The following is a 14,388-nucleotide window of genomic DNA, read 5'->3' on the forward strand; positions in this document are numbered from 1 at the left end:
GTGACAAGTTAGTCATAATAACGTTATTACGCTTAACGTGCTCTCCGAGAAACGGGGGTGGACACAGCCAATATCCAGGCTGATTCTGAAAATCCTTTAAAAGAAATAAACATTCATCATTTTCATCATTCTCAACCTATTACTGGCCCTACAAGGCACGGGTCTCCTTTCAGAATGAGAAGGTTTATGCCGTAGTCCACCATGCTGGACAAGTGCGGATAGGTGGACTTCACAATTATTTGAGAGCGTTCTGTGACCAACAGGCTATCACCGCTTGTAGTCCCTTCTGTAGTCGAATAAAAAAAACACATGTCGCTTCGCTTCGACTTCGCGCCAGTGTGAATTGAGCTTTACAGGGTAAATACTACAAGCCAAAGCCTTCCACTACCATTCTCGCATAATAATACACAAAAAAATATTTTTATATATTTAATTATTTATTATAATCATAGGTATGTACATTCGTTTGGATATCAACTACTATAGTATAGAATAGCTTTACTAATATAAATAAAAGATAGTTAGGTACACAACCAATATATTTTTTTTCTATATATATATATAATAATTAGGTACTTAGAAGCGAGTTTCAAAGATTTAAATAGTTGAAATATTAAAAAGCATGCGACTTTCAGAAGATAGAGCTATTGGAGGAAAATATAGATTGCAGATTATGAGCTTGATTGTGCTTTTGCTGTGAGCATGAGCGAACTCAGGGTGGGTATTGACTGCAGTGAAGGCTAGATTGACCAAGATGAAATCCAAGATAAGTACCTATATTGTACATATAAAATAAGTACTTTTTTATTTCTATAAAAACGAAAAAAGAGCTTCCAATAAAACAATTGAAAAAAATTACACTACATCCCAATAAAAAAAAACTTGGTACGCACAAGGCAACTTTAGATTTATATCGATGGCTCAAGGATAATAATATTTTCGTGGGCTCGAGCAGATGGCGCGGCTAACTGCGTAAACATGGTCGAGCACTTTCCCACTGTATTTAAATAACGTCCTTATCCAATACAAATAGATTTGTTATTAGTATGCAACAAGAAACATAAGTTCGGAGGGCGAAAGCGCTTCGGTGATGGTATGTAGTGTTGTACACTTAAAAATTTTATTGAAAAAAAGACTATCTTTACGGTGCGAACATAACTCGGCCATGCTCGCGCAGTTAGAACACAGCCTACTGTAACCTTTTATTATGAAATGAATTTACACAATATAAATATATAAAAAAGTACACGTTAACTATATCATGAACTTCATTATGACGGCAGTGAATTTTTTGTCTCTTGCAAATCACAATTTATATAACAAACCAGATCATATTACTGCGATTTATATACTAATTATTCCTATTATATAATATGCAATATGTATCCTAAAACTCTTTGGTTCATTTTTAATATTTGTTTTATAAAATATCTTCTACATATTATAGCTACCTTATGAAATGAGTATGACGATCATAATTCCTACATAAATATTTATATTTTTTTTATATTTTAGGCGATAAAATTGTTCCTAATACAAACCATATTTGTTTGAGTATATTAATTGTTAACAAAAATTCTAACATATTTTTATTGTGTTAAAGTTATTATATTGGTCGGATTTTAAAAACAAAATATTTGGTTTTTCGTAACAACTAAATTATTATTGAAAAAAATACTAACCATGTTACGTTACCTTGTTATAGTGAGTTGATAATTCAAAAATATTTATTAATTCTTTAATTTTGTTTAGCGTAAAAATATTTTTTTAAATAAGCAAATTCTATTATTTTTTGATACAAAAAAGAAAAGTCGTTATGTAGTACCTACAATTGGCGCATCTTACCTGTATTATTGCAATTTGGCACAATTCGTATTTGCATCGATATTATATTAATATAATAATGATAATATAATTATATTATAGATATTATAATCTACATTATATTAATCAACATCAATAGATACAATTTATAAATTTTATATTATTGAAAACCTCATATACCACTTCAACATTATTATTACATATAAAAGCTGTGCTACATATAATTTAAATATAATATAAGCAGAAGGACAAAGAACTTTAATAAAAGAACAAAGTCATTCGAATATTGTTTTACTCTTATCACATGGATTACAAAAATTCCAACTAAATTCAGACTTTATTCACAGAATTAAAAATATAAAAAGCAAAAATATACTCCTAGATAACAATTTAATTAACAGAATTACAATTTTGAAAACATTTTTATTTTTTGAGCAAATTTTAAACGGATGAGAGCAATTTTGGCGCGTGTGTACAATTTAAAAAGCATAACGTGCTCAATTCGGCGATTCATAATAATTAGTCTCATTTCTAATGACCGTTTGATGATACTGATATGAAAACTGTAAATTAAATGTCTATTTAAATTCATCTTATAATCATTCAGCATCTGACATTAAAAAAATTATACTTTAAATGAACCGTCCAACTAAGCCTTGATATACTTACTTAATCTGCATTTTTTTTCAATCTAGACTCATTGATATTTATAATAAAAACATCACTAGTGCTTCAATATAACTCATACAAACAATAATTATACGTGTGTGCAAAACGTTGTTTTTGTCATTAAGACAATGTACGCAACGAACATCAGCTTTCAGTATTATTATTTTAATGAGTAAAATAACATGAGTACGTCTTAAAGAAGTACAAACAACAAAAAAATCATCACATGAGAAGCGCCTATTACTGCAATAACGAAAAGCACGGATAGTACCTAATGAAATAGCTAAACGATTTTAACAATTTGCTGTACGAGTTATTGTGTTAAAAATTACTATCCGATATCCGTACAAAGATTGATTTTAGGAATTAAAGGAATAACATACTAGCAAATATTATTCGTGGTACTCCTATTAAAATATTTATAGGTATTATATAGAATCTCCAGATAAAACGGAGTTTTTTTTTTTAATATGGTCGTTATTATTATTGAATATTAATATAACAATGGTATGATATGTTTTATGTACTATACGTTAAACGAACAATTCATGGTCATAAGATGTGGTCATATTAACAACTCATTGTATTTACGCTCTAGGCATTCTTTAATAAACCTACATACAACAATACGACATTGATATAATGGTAACGTATAATACGATATTTTATACAGACTATAATATTAGGCCAATATTATATTATGACTATAATATTCTAATATTCGGCCAATATTGTTAACCAATAATTTTACAACAAAGCCAAAAGTAACTGGGTTTATTTTATAGAACGCCTTAATTTAAATATTTCCTAATAATACCATTATTAAAATACTAGTGTATGCCCGTGATTTTGTCAGTGAAATGTTATAAATGTCATAGTGATTGAATATGTCTCTACACTATACTTGCTATTCAGAGGTTTTTGGCTTGAACTAGCAGTTACATATTCGACACGAATCTTCAGTGTACATTTACCTATAACATAATAATTACAATATTTAGGTACTTTTAATAAAAAAAATACATCAAAATAACTGCAATAAATGAACCAATTCCTTGTCTAGAAATATATCGAAGCGTACCTTCTTTTAAAACAAAAATATACAATAAAACTACTATAAATATAACAGCCGCTAGAATTTTACTATTCCATAGTAAAGTCCCCATTTACCTAACTATAGTAAAAAATTTAAAAAATGTAAACAAGGTTACGGTTCTTAAAAGCAGTGTCAAAATTTCATTATTTGTAACGTTTTTCGTATAAATACATCAGACGCAACACTCACTGAATTGACGAAGCTAAAAATGTACATCTTTAAACATAGAACATATTATCCCTTACTTATTGAAACTTAAATTTTTCCCCTCACTATTTCGTATCAGAAAAAGATGACTCTTTTAGACCTATCAAATTATAACAGTTTAAACAATGTGTCACTATCATATTATTTCACTTTTTTCTACAAGAATTACAACACCGAAACACTAAAATTTTCTTATTTTTTAAACATTTATTGGCTCACTATTATTGGTAGTATAAGTGATTTTTTCAATAATCACAGTATCTCAGCAACACGTTCTTAATTTAAAACTTAGTTCAACACCTAAATTCACAGTGATTTAGTTTCGGAAGACAAGTAATCTTCTTTAGTCATTTTTTTAGGCCTGAGATATTTATCATATTAATTTTAATTACACATTGATAGCTAAACAATTAAAAGCAAGACGACGAAAATCTTTAAATATTCCTTGTTTAAATAATAATATATTTTTATGGAATTATGCCACTCTTTAGTTTTTACTATCAACAGATCACTGTTCAATAATGCTCTGAATAACATATTATTGCATTGTCATTATTTAAGATATTGATAATTGTATCTTTTTACTGTATTAGTTTATATCAAATATTTAACATTTTTGAGAAAAAATAATAACTAATGAATATTTAACTGATTTTTCATTTTGTATTTCGAAAATGAAAGCTTTAATTTCACAAGATACACCAGCTAAATATTTAACTATTATTATGCAATCAATTTTATGCTTATCCATTTTATTACACACTATATAAAAAGATTCACCAATAGTTATTTGAAATATTTAGTTACAACAAAGCACGAATTTTTAGAAGTATTTTTGCTATAACATCTAATAACTTATTGTTATATCATAAACATTTTCCTACAAAGTAGAAATACGCGTATTATTTCACCAACACATTGAAACATTCTAATCCTATTTATGTCGATATATCAGTTGATAAGACCAGCATTAGAAAATAAATGCGCAAACGAAACTTTTGTTTCTGTTTTATTTTAAATATTTTTCAATAGCAGTCCAACAAAATTCAGTGAACGTTACCTTTGCTTTCACAATTCTTCAGTAGAAGCTATCGGAGCTTTGAGGAGCGGTGTCCTGGGGCTTTTAGAACCGTCAGAGTTCTTGGAAGACTGGAAATCTTCATTAGATAACGAGGCTGGAATAGGGGCGATTTTCAACTGGTGACCATTTAATTTGATCTCTGTTATGGAATGTGATCTGCCATGGTTGACATTAGGTTTCTCTTTATTGCTTGCGGTTATGGGTTCGTGTGTGGGTGTCTTAGCTACGGTTAGAGGGACGCGGACTCTGTTCGCTTGTTCTCGTAACGCCATTTGATAAGCAACTTCGAAGGCTTCTCCCAGTGTGAGAATAACTTCTGTCGCTTGATCCTGAAAATAAATGAAATTATTTAAAACTCTAGAAACGTAGCTAACAAAACATGCAATGTCAGCAAATCAAATAAACATATTATTCAATTTGCTAACAATCAATATTTATAAATTTATTAGATTTATTACATCTTTATAATAGGTATCTTTTAGTAAAATGTCTAGTGCCAGAAGAAAAATAAAGAAATTATTTCAGTTGAAAATGACGTTATCGAAATTCAAATTAGAATTACGTGAATCTGAGTTTTTCATAGGGATATAGGTTTGTGTCGCTATCGTTCTCGCATTCTTTTTTTTTATAATTCATAAAGATAAATTATTTAGGGAGCCATTATCACTTACAGAAGCATGATAGATAGGCTGGCTATTTTTTGAGCTTTGAGGAGCGGTGAAAAATAGAGGTGAAATAATTACTGCCAACTGCTAAATTACTAACAGTTTGTTCGAGAAACCTTTCTAAAGTGGAGTGGTTTTTGATTGTTCACTAATAGGTTGCAGTCTTCCAAGAACTCTGACGGTTCTAAAAGCCACAGGATACCGCTCCTCAAAGCTCTGATAGCTTCTACGGAAGAATTCTTCAATATTGGTTTATGTAATTTCTTAATTCTGTGTGTACAACCTAATCCTATAACCCAAATGTTTTCTTGCAATTGTACCTGCATGTTATGTGTATTATCGACGGAGAACGTGGACAACAGCTAGTAATTATATTTATAAACTTAAACAAACAATTATGCTATTCAAAGGCGGTCTTTTTGCTAAAGAAATATCTTAAAGATAACCGTTGCTAAGCTTAGCTAAGCGTAGCTAAAAATCTTAGAGCAAACATTTTTTTTTTTAGATATATATTATAAATATTTATTTCTTATAAATATTTACGAAATAAATATTTGTTTTATTTTGTTAAGTGTTCTATGCACACGTGTGCGTCTTTCCCCTGAATCAAATATCATTTTACTCACCATAGTAGCAACCCTGAAGACATGACAATAATGGCTTTTGGTTGTATGGTCCTTCGTGATGTACGCAAAGTGTGTGAGGTCATCTGCATCTTGGCACGCGCAGTGGATGTTTCGAATTTCATGCTCGCAGACTAACTCCTAGTGGAAAAAGAACCTGGTTATATGCTTCAATTAACAGTAAACATAAAACAGCAGGGCTAGTCTCCTAGTACAATAGTTGTGTTCCAGTGGTCGGTTACGAATGACACACAAAATATATCTACATATTACTAATAAAATAAGTTCATTCGGGAAATACGATGCCTCAGACACACACACACACACACACACGCACAAATATATACACACACACCCACACACACACACACACATACACACACATACACATACACACACAGACTCACAACACACACACCGCCGTTTTTGCATCGGAGGTAAAAAATTTAGTACCAATAAACAATTACCACACTAGATGAGCCAGTAACGTTTTCCGTTTTTTCATTTTTTTTTAAATCCCACTACAAGTTAGCCTTACACTGAAATCTAACCTGGTGTTAAGTGACGATGCAGTTTAAGAAAGTAACGAGCTAACCTGTAAACCTATTTTCAAGCAGGTGTGTCGTTACGTTATTACTTACAATAAAACTTGCAATAAATTTGTACAAGAAAGTTACTTTTTTTATAACAGATAACGCAGTTTTATACTTTTACAGTGATTATTTTTCATTTATTATTGCTTATAATATAAAATAAATTTCATTTCATTACATAAATCAAGTCACATCCATCATGTCACATACATTTAAACACTTACACACACACACCCATTAACACACATTCATGCTGATGTGATTTTTAGCATATTTTTTAACTGCACCTATAACTTAATGGTCACATTTAAGATTTGTAATCTAGAATTCGCCTTACTTTAGTATTATGATAAACCCATAACCAAACTAATTTGTAATGCTGTTTTATTACTAATAAATCAATAAATTACAAAACAAGGTATTCGATTTGAAAATTAATTAAATATATTAGTTAAATAGTAATAACTTTATTAGTTAAATAGTAAATTCTTAGAACCACTGACGTAATATAAGAACCGAGCATGATAAAATAGTTCTATAAATACTTTGATACAATTTTACCAAATTGAAAAATATTTCTTCAACAACAACGTCGGAAAATCATTACAAAAGTCAAAAGAAAAACGTCGGAAAATCATAACCAAAATTTTTCACTTCATATATCTACATATTACTAATAAAATAAGTTCATTCGGGAAATACGATGCCTCAGACACACACACACACACACACACACACACGCACAAATATATACACACACACCCACACACACACACACACATACACACACATACACATACACACACAGACTCACAACACACACACCGCCGTTTTTGCGTCGGAGGTAAAAAATTTAGTACCAATAAACAATTACCACACTAGATGAGCCAGTAACGTTTTCCGTTTTTTCATTTTTTTTTAAATCCCACTACAAGTTAGCCTTACACTGAAATCTAACCTGGTGTTAAGTGACGATGCAGTTTAAGAAAGTAACGAGCTAACCTGTAAACCTATTTTCAAGCAGGTGTGTCGTTACGTTATTACTTACAATAAAACTTGCAATAAATTTGTACAAGAAAGTTACTTTTTTTATAACAGATAACGCAGTTTTATACTTTTACAGTGATTATTTTTCATTTATTATTGCTTATAATATAAAATAAATTTCATTTCATTACATAAATCAAGTCACATCCATCATGTCACATACATTTAAACACTTACACACACACACACACCCATTAACACACATTCATGCTGATGTGATTTTTAGCATATTTTTTAACTGCACCTATAACTTAATGGTCACATTTAAGATTTGTAATCTAGAATTCGCCTTACTTTAGTATTATGATAAACCCATAACCAAACTAATTTGTAATGCTGTTTTATTACTAATAAATCAATAAATTACAAAACAAGGTATTCGATTTGAAAATTAATTAAATATATTAGTTAAATAGTAATAACTTTATTAGTTAAATAGTAAATTCTTAGAACCACTGACGTAATATAAGAACCGAGCATGATAAAATAGTTCTATAAATACTTTGATACAATTTTACCAAATTGAAAAATATTTCTTCAACAACAACGTCGGAAAATCATTACAAAAGTCAAAAGAAAAACGTCGGAAAATCATAACCAAAATTTTTCACTTTTGTTTCACAGAAGCGTGCTGCTAATTATCTAACCTAACTAACCGTGAAGGGTTCTGACATGAAATTCGTCGAAAAATAAATAAAAAAACAATCCTTCCTCCGTAAGAAACACAAAGGATAGGCGAATGGTCCGATGAAGTGTGAACGATGCTCCATAATTAAAAATCAAATAGGCAAAGTCAGGGGTTTCGCAAAGTCAAGGGAGTCACCGGTAGGGATTTACCCCTTATACGCTTGATTAAATTTCAAAGAATAACCTTTCTTTCTACAAAGGAATATTCGAGGAATATAAAATAGGAGAAAAATATCTGTGGAATTATGTGCTGAAGAGACTTTTTGATAAAAGAGAGTTTAACAAAAATATCTTACTAGGTTTACCCCGCGAGTTCACTTGCATTTAAAAATGTTATTAACATCGTGTCCCAAAAATTGGTCATGACGTCTGGTGAGCCCTAGAGCTAATTTAGTCCAACGGATAAGTCTAGCAATTCAAAGGGGCAATAGCGCCAGCATTTTGCTTATATTTATTGTAAATAAATTAATAATTTTAGTTTGTAATTATTATTACTTATAATTACTTATAGTCTGATTTTTAACTTAGATGAAAATTAATTTTACAATAAATCGTAATTAAATATGATAATTATCAAAATAAACCTGCAATGGTAAAAAAAACATAGCCATTACGAAGTGATGTTATAGCTATATAGCTTTTTGCAACATCCGTTCAATAGTTTCAAACCTTGACCTATCAAAAATTAAGGATAACATGATTTTATTATATAATCATTAATAAGCTTACCCTAGTGATAGTATTTAGGAACTTGACGCCTCGGTAGCTTATAGAAAGGATTATATCAGGAGAGTCTCGTGGTTCTTTGGCAGATTTCTTCAACTTCTGAATCGATTTCTTCGTAGATTCTGTCCCTCGAAGTTCTTTCACAACCGTTGATCCTAGATACTGTTGAAGAAAGATTAGAGTGCACTCAATGTTTGTATGTCCCCCTTGGTATAAAGCAGTCTAGAATCACAGACCTGTGTATGACTTACCCAACGGTAAGTCATACACAGGTCTGACGAAAGTGTTCTACACTGAGCTATCGTGTAATACGTTCAAGGTCAGCCTTAATGGCCTCAACAGTAAGGGTAACTACATATCCTCTGTCACGACGATGTCGGCTTTAACCACGAGATCAAAGGCGTCGGACAACTGTATTTCTTCGTTATACTGTGCTTAGGATACTCCAAAAGTCTTACCAAAAACATAGAGTCCTGGCGATGTGGGATATCGAAATTATTTAACAACTTTATTTGAAATTCTAATAAGGGGAATCTCCATTTTATTCCCAATGTTTTACAACTATGCAACAGTTGTTTCGATCTGCCGTTGTATGTTAGATGTTTAACATCAAAAACAGTGATTACGATTATAACTCACGTTAGCAACATAAGTTACAGCACCGGTAACCAGTACGAAAGGCTGATGCTTCCACTGCGTCTTCAGAGCCCCAGGTACTCCTACAAGTAGCTCCGACGGCGCCCTGATCTCCAGATCTGAGGGTCTAGGTGGCTGAGGAGCTGGTCTGTTTTTCTTACTACGTTTCAGGGTCTCGCCTCCAGGAGGCGCGAGCGTTGGAACGACGGGTGGTGGAACGGGTTTCAGATTTTCAGACGGTGGTAATTTTTCTTTGATTTCTTCCTTCAATTGTTGGATATTGCTTTTCTAAAACAAATAATTTAAGCTATAAAATGCTTTAAGAACCTATTTACCGGTTGTCGGGATTTAAGATTCCGGTTGCTATCCCATGCTAGTGATATTAGCCGTAAAAAATTGGAAAGCTTTGGCTTTACGTGGTATCTGAGAAACGGTGGTGGACAGCGCCTATTTTCTAACACTGGCAGTGGCAGTTTCGACTTCGGTAATGACTAAAGTCACTAGTAGTCGAAATATATAAAAAGAGACGAATCATATAGAAACTGCGAAATATTATCATAAAGTCATTTGTTGTGCGATAACTCTATCGGAACGAAAAAGTATAAACACGTGGTGTCATTGAAAAAACGGTAAGGAAATATAGCTTCATAATCAAAAGACCTATAGGTACACTTATACTTACATTCACGTAGCTCTATATAGGTGGTTTATGTATGCTTTTCAAAGGTATAGCCGAGACCTTTTTTTAATTTCACACGTCGCTAACCCTGTATGGGTAATTAGTGCTCAATTCGTCTATTCAGAGCGCTATTCATACCGAGTGAGCCACTCTACCTTGGCTGCACAGCCCTAACTACTGGTACCGTGAGTATGTAGCAGTACATAGGATTTCATGAATGGATTATATATTTTTAAAGGAATTTTATTACTTGAATACTTGCTATTTATTTATGTTTATTTTAAAATTATAACTATAGTGAGTGGTGCTAAAAAATTCAGCTGTACTCGCGCTCCAGTTTTGTCGTTATACGTCTTTATTTTTAGCTATTATTGTTTTTAAAAATAGTATATTAGTCGTGATGCAAAACTAACTAGAGAAAGAAGCATGGCTTAAATCTAAATAAAATATGAAAAGTATACTAAAAGTAACTACAGATATATCAAACAAGTGAGTAATCAAATATTGTAAAAAAATATATATATATATTTTGTTTTATTCTTGCTATGCATCGAGCAAATAGTAGCAACTAGCGAGACCAAAATCCATTACACGTTGAAGTTTATCGCATCAGAAGTTTATCTATCGAAAGCACACGTCCCATACTTTACGGGTAGGTATATGAATACAACCACCCCGAATTTTCTATAATTTTTACCACAACAAAGCTCTCTCACTTATACATATTAATAATATTGATATGTATTTATATCTCTCTTGATATGTATTTATATCTCTGTAACTACTTTTTTTCTTTGGTGTACAATAAAAGTGTATTCATTCATTCATGCATTCATTCATTGTTAGTTAAAAAAACCTTGAGTTCGGTGTATTGAGAAAATAGTAACGACTAAACTAAAGGAAATCTTCATCGCACTAGAAGATTATTGTATTGAAAAATAGGTCACAGGTACATCCGATATATTATTACGACTACCTGAGTAGCTAGCTTAACTTCCCATCGCTCTTATTACTATTAAATGATACTCAGCTATATCAAAATATACTAAACCTACGTTTAGCTCACCCTCGTCACTATAAAGAAGATATCCTTCTTGAAATTACCAGAGGAAGTCTTTGAAAATTGAAATCAAAAACGAGGTGCCTGATTGCAGCACTGAGTTAAAATAGGTAGTCATAAAAATGAACATGATAATTATGTTCATTATCAATCCAACGCAGGTCACTTCTCAGAATGATATAAGCCGCAATTAACCACGCTTGCAAAGTGCGTATTGGTAGACTTCACACTCCACTGTGGAGAACTCTTAAGCATGCAGGTTTCCTCACGATGTTTTCCATCATCGTTGAAGTAATTGCTTAAAAACGCAAGTATCCCCGGAAAGCCAAATATGCAATGCAATTTAATTATTTATTTGCAATATTATTTGAATGCTTTCAGGGGAAAAGTGAATAGGCATTTCTAGGCCAGCGCGCCGCAACTTAGACCGCATCATTGCTTTACATCAGGTATGATTATTATTTTTATTTAAATAACATTTTTGTTTTACAGAACTAGGGATTAACATATATTTTTGCAAAGTGGTAATTTAGGGTTCAGAATAATATTGGTATACACATCTAAATTTCACGCGACAACTACTGGTAAAATATAATCTCGAGTCCGATGCATCGAGCAAATAGTAGCGACTAAGCGAAACCAAAATCCGTTCTCCTATTGAAGTTCATCGCAACGGAAGATCATTCTATTGAAAGCACACAACCCATACATCACGAGTACCTAACCTACGTTCCCTAACTTCTCTACCATTTTTTATCACCGTCAAATGACACTCGTCAAATTAGTTGACACTGTCAATTATATTCCTTTTGTGCCGCTGTAGAGGCTTAATTAAAATTTCACGCTCGTCGTACAACACGTTTTTACTTCAGCCTTTTTGTTTTACACTTCTGAAGTGTGAACTTTGAATCGGTACGCGTTGTTTTCTTTTCAGGCACTGCTGGGCACTTTTTGATTTAATTAGCGCTCTTTTTGTGTAGCTCCTTTGTGACTGTTTTTTTTTTGTGATTCGATAGGTTATTATTTTTGATGTACGGCGTACTGAGCTTTATTAACATTTCACAGGTATCAGAAATTACGCGACGAATGTCAAAGGGATGCAAATTACAGACAAGAAGCAAAAGCAAATAATATTTATTTGTTTCAAGTAGAAAATATACCACTTCAGGAACGTCAAGTCTGTCTGTTTGTAGAGACTCTAATAACGGTTCGAAAAGCAACTTCTACGGAGAAGAAGCCGGAATCAGCTGTTTAGATAATGAAATGCTCTGTTGCCGTATTTAGTTTGTTTTAAATAACTTATATCTCGGCTGTCCTTTTGTACAATTTAGGACTAACTGTATTTTAGGTTCCAAAAGACCAATTTAGATCAAAGACAGAGCTGTATATTAGTCACACTACATGCTTTTTAACCGCGAAACATGTCGTCCAAATCGGGATCGTTGGTTTATGCGTGATGCAAAAACAAGCATAAACTTATATTTAAAATAGTAAGGGAAAAAAGATTACCGAAGCAGCATGATCTCGTTTGGACCCTTCATGTTTTAAAACGCACGTGTCTTTAATCTCACCGTCACTTAAAGTTTATTAAAAGTCCATCGGCGCATAAGCCCCGTGTTGAAGCGATCCCCTAAATTGCTCATTTCGCGCTAATCAACGTGTATCCAGGCAACACCCCAGGTGTGGTGACAGCTTAACGCAGGTGGGATGGGATGGATGGCATACACGATGTTAGAGACAAATTACCTTCAAATTGTTATAAGACGTATATTTTACGGTGTTTTTGATTGATTGTGCCGAACTTATACCATTCAGGAGAAAATGGTTTATTGGGCATACTTGGTGTTACTTGTTATAACACGTATTTTTTATCTATATTGTGCCCAAATTATACCATTCACGAGAAGAAGAAACTAAAATTAGTTTTAGAGGACTACCCTCGAAAACTATTTTAATACTATGTGTTGCCATCGTCCACCTTTATTGCAGTTTTCTACAAATCCCGTGGAAACAGTTTGTTTTCCTGAGAAAAAAAGTAGCCTAACGTTACGCTGAGTCCTTTTAATTAAAGCTATACCAAAAATCAAGTTGATTTGTTGCTTCGTTAGGGCGTGAAGGAAGGACATACAAACAAATAAAAAGGCAAGCGCATTTTCGTATTTATAATATTATTAAAACTTAGTAAGGATTGTGTTTACTAGAAGAACTACTTGCATAAAAGTTGTCTTTTTTATTCCTCTACAAGTTAACCCTTGACTGCAAGCCCACCTGATGAATAGTTATGATGCATTCTTAGATGGTAATTTAAAATTTCGAAATTTCAAAATTAATTCATTTATTTGAAGTAGGTAGGTAATTAGTAATATAAGCACTTTTGAAACGTCAAGTCTGTCTGTGTGTAGTGACTCTACCAATAATTGGCTAACCTGTTATGTGGGAATTATATGAATGCCATACTGCTATCGGTTACTACTTGATATTGTACCGGAACGCTAAATGGCTTGGCAGCACATCTTTGTTGGTAATATGCCAAGCCTTCCACCAGACCAGAACAGAGAAATTGTGAAATTTTGAATTCCGAATCTGTCCCTGTCGCAGGTTTGGTGGACCCCCGATAAGACGGACGGATAACATCAAGCAAATCGCAGGTAGTCACAAACAAATTGTGTCCTGCAGTGCACGACGTCAATTGGTTGAACTGGTAACTCTCACAGCCAGGGATCGAATCCGGAACCCAGGAACTCATAAAGCCACAGCGCTCACTACAGCGCCAGGGAGATCGTCGCATCACTTAT

The 14,388-nt window shown here is 32.5% G+C and overlaps 1 protein-coding gene across 1 annotated transcript in view; it reads right to left on the minus strand.

Moving 5' to 3' along the window:
* Window positions 1-2,007: 2,007 nt before the first annotated feature.
* Window positions 2,008-14,388, minus strand: part of LOC120624931 — a 151,964-nt gene continuing 139,583 nt past the window's right edge. The window contains exons 15-18 of the mRNA XM_039891756.1: window positions 9,858-10,142; window positions 9,222-9,380; window positions 6,169-6,306; window positions 2,008-5,206 (exon numbers count right to left, since the gene is read on the minus strand). Of these exons, the coding sequence (XP_039747690.1) occupies window positions 4,865-5,206; window positions 6,169-6,306; window positions 9,222-9,380; window positions 9,858-10,142 (924 nt within the window). The 3' untranslated portion in view covers window positions 2,008-4,864. The remainder of the gene's footprint in view (window positions 5,207-6,168; window positions 6,307-9,221; window positions 9,381-9,857; window positions 10,143-14,388) is intronic.

Source organism: Pararge aegeria, chromosome 7 (assembly GCF_905163445.1).
Source record: "Pararge aegeria chromosome 7, ilParAegt1.1, whole genome shotgun sequence".
NCBI lineage: Eukaryota > Metazoa > Arthropoda > Insecta > Lepidoptera > Nymphalidae > Pararge > Pararge aegeria.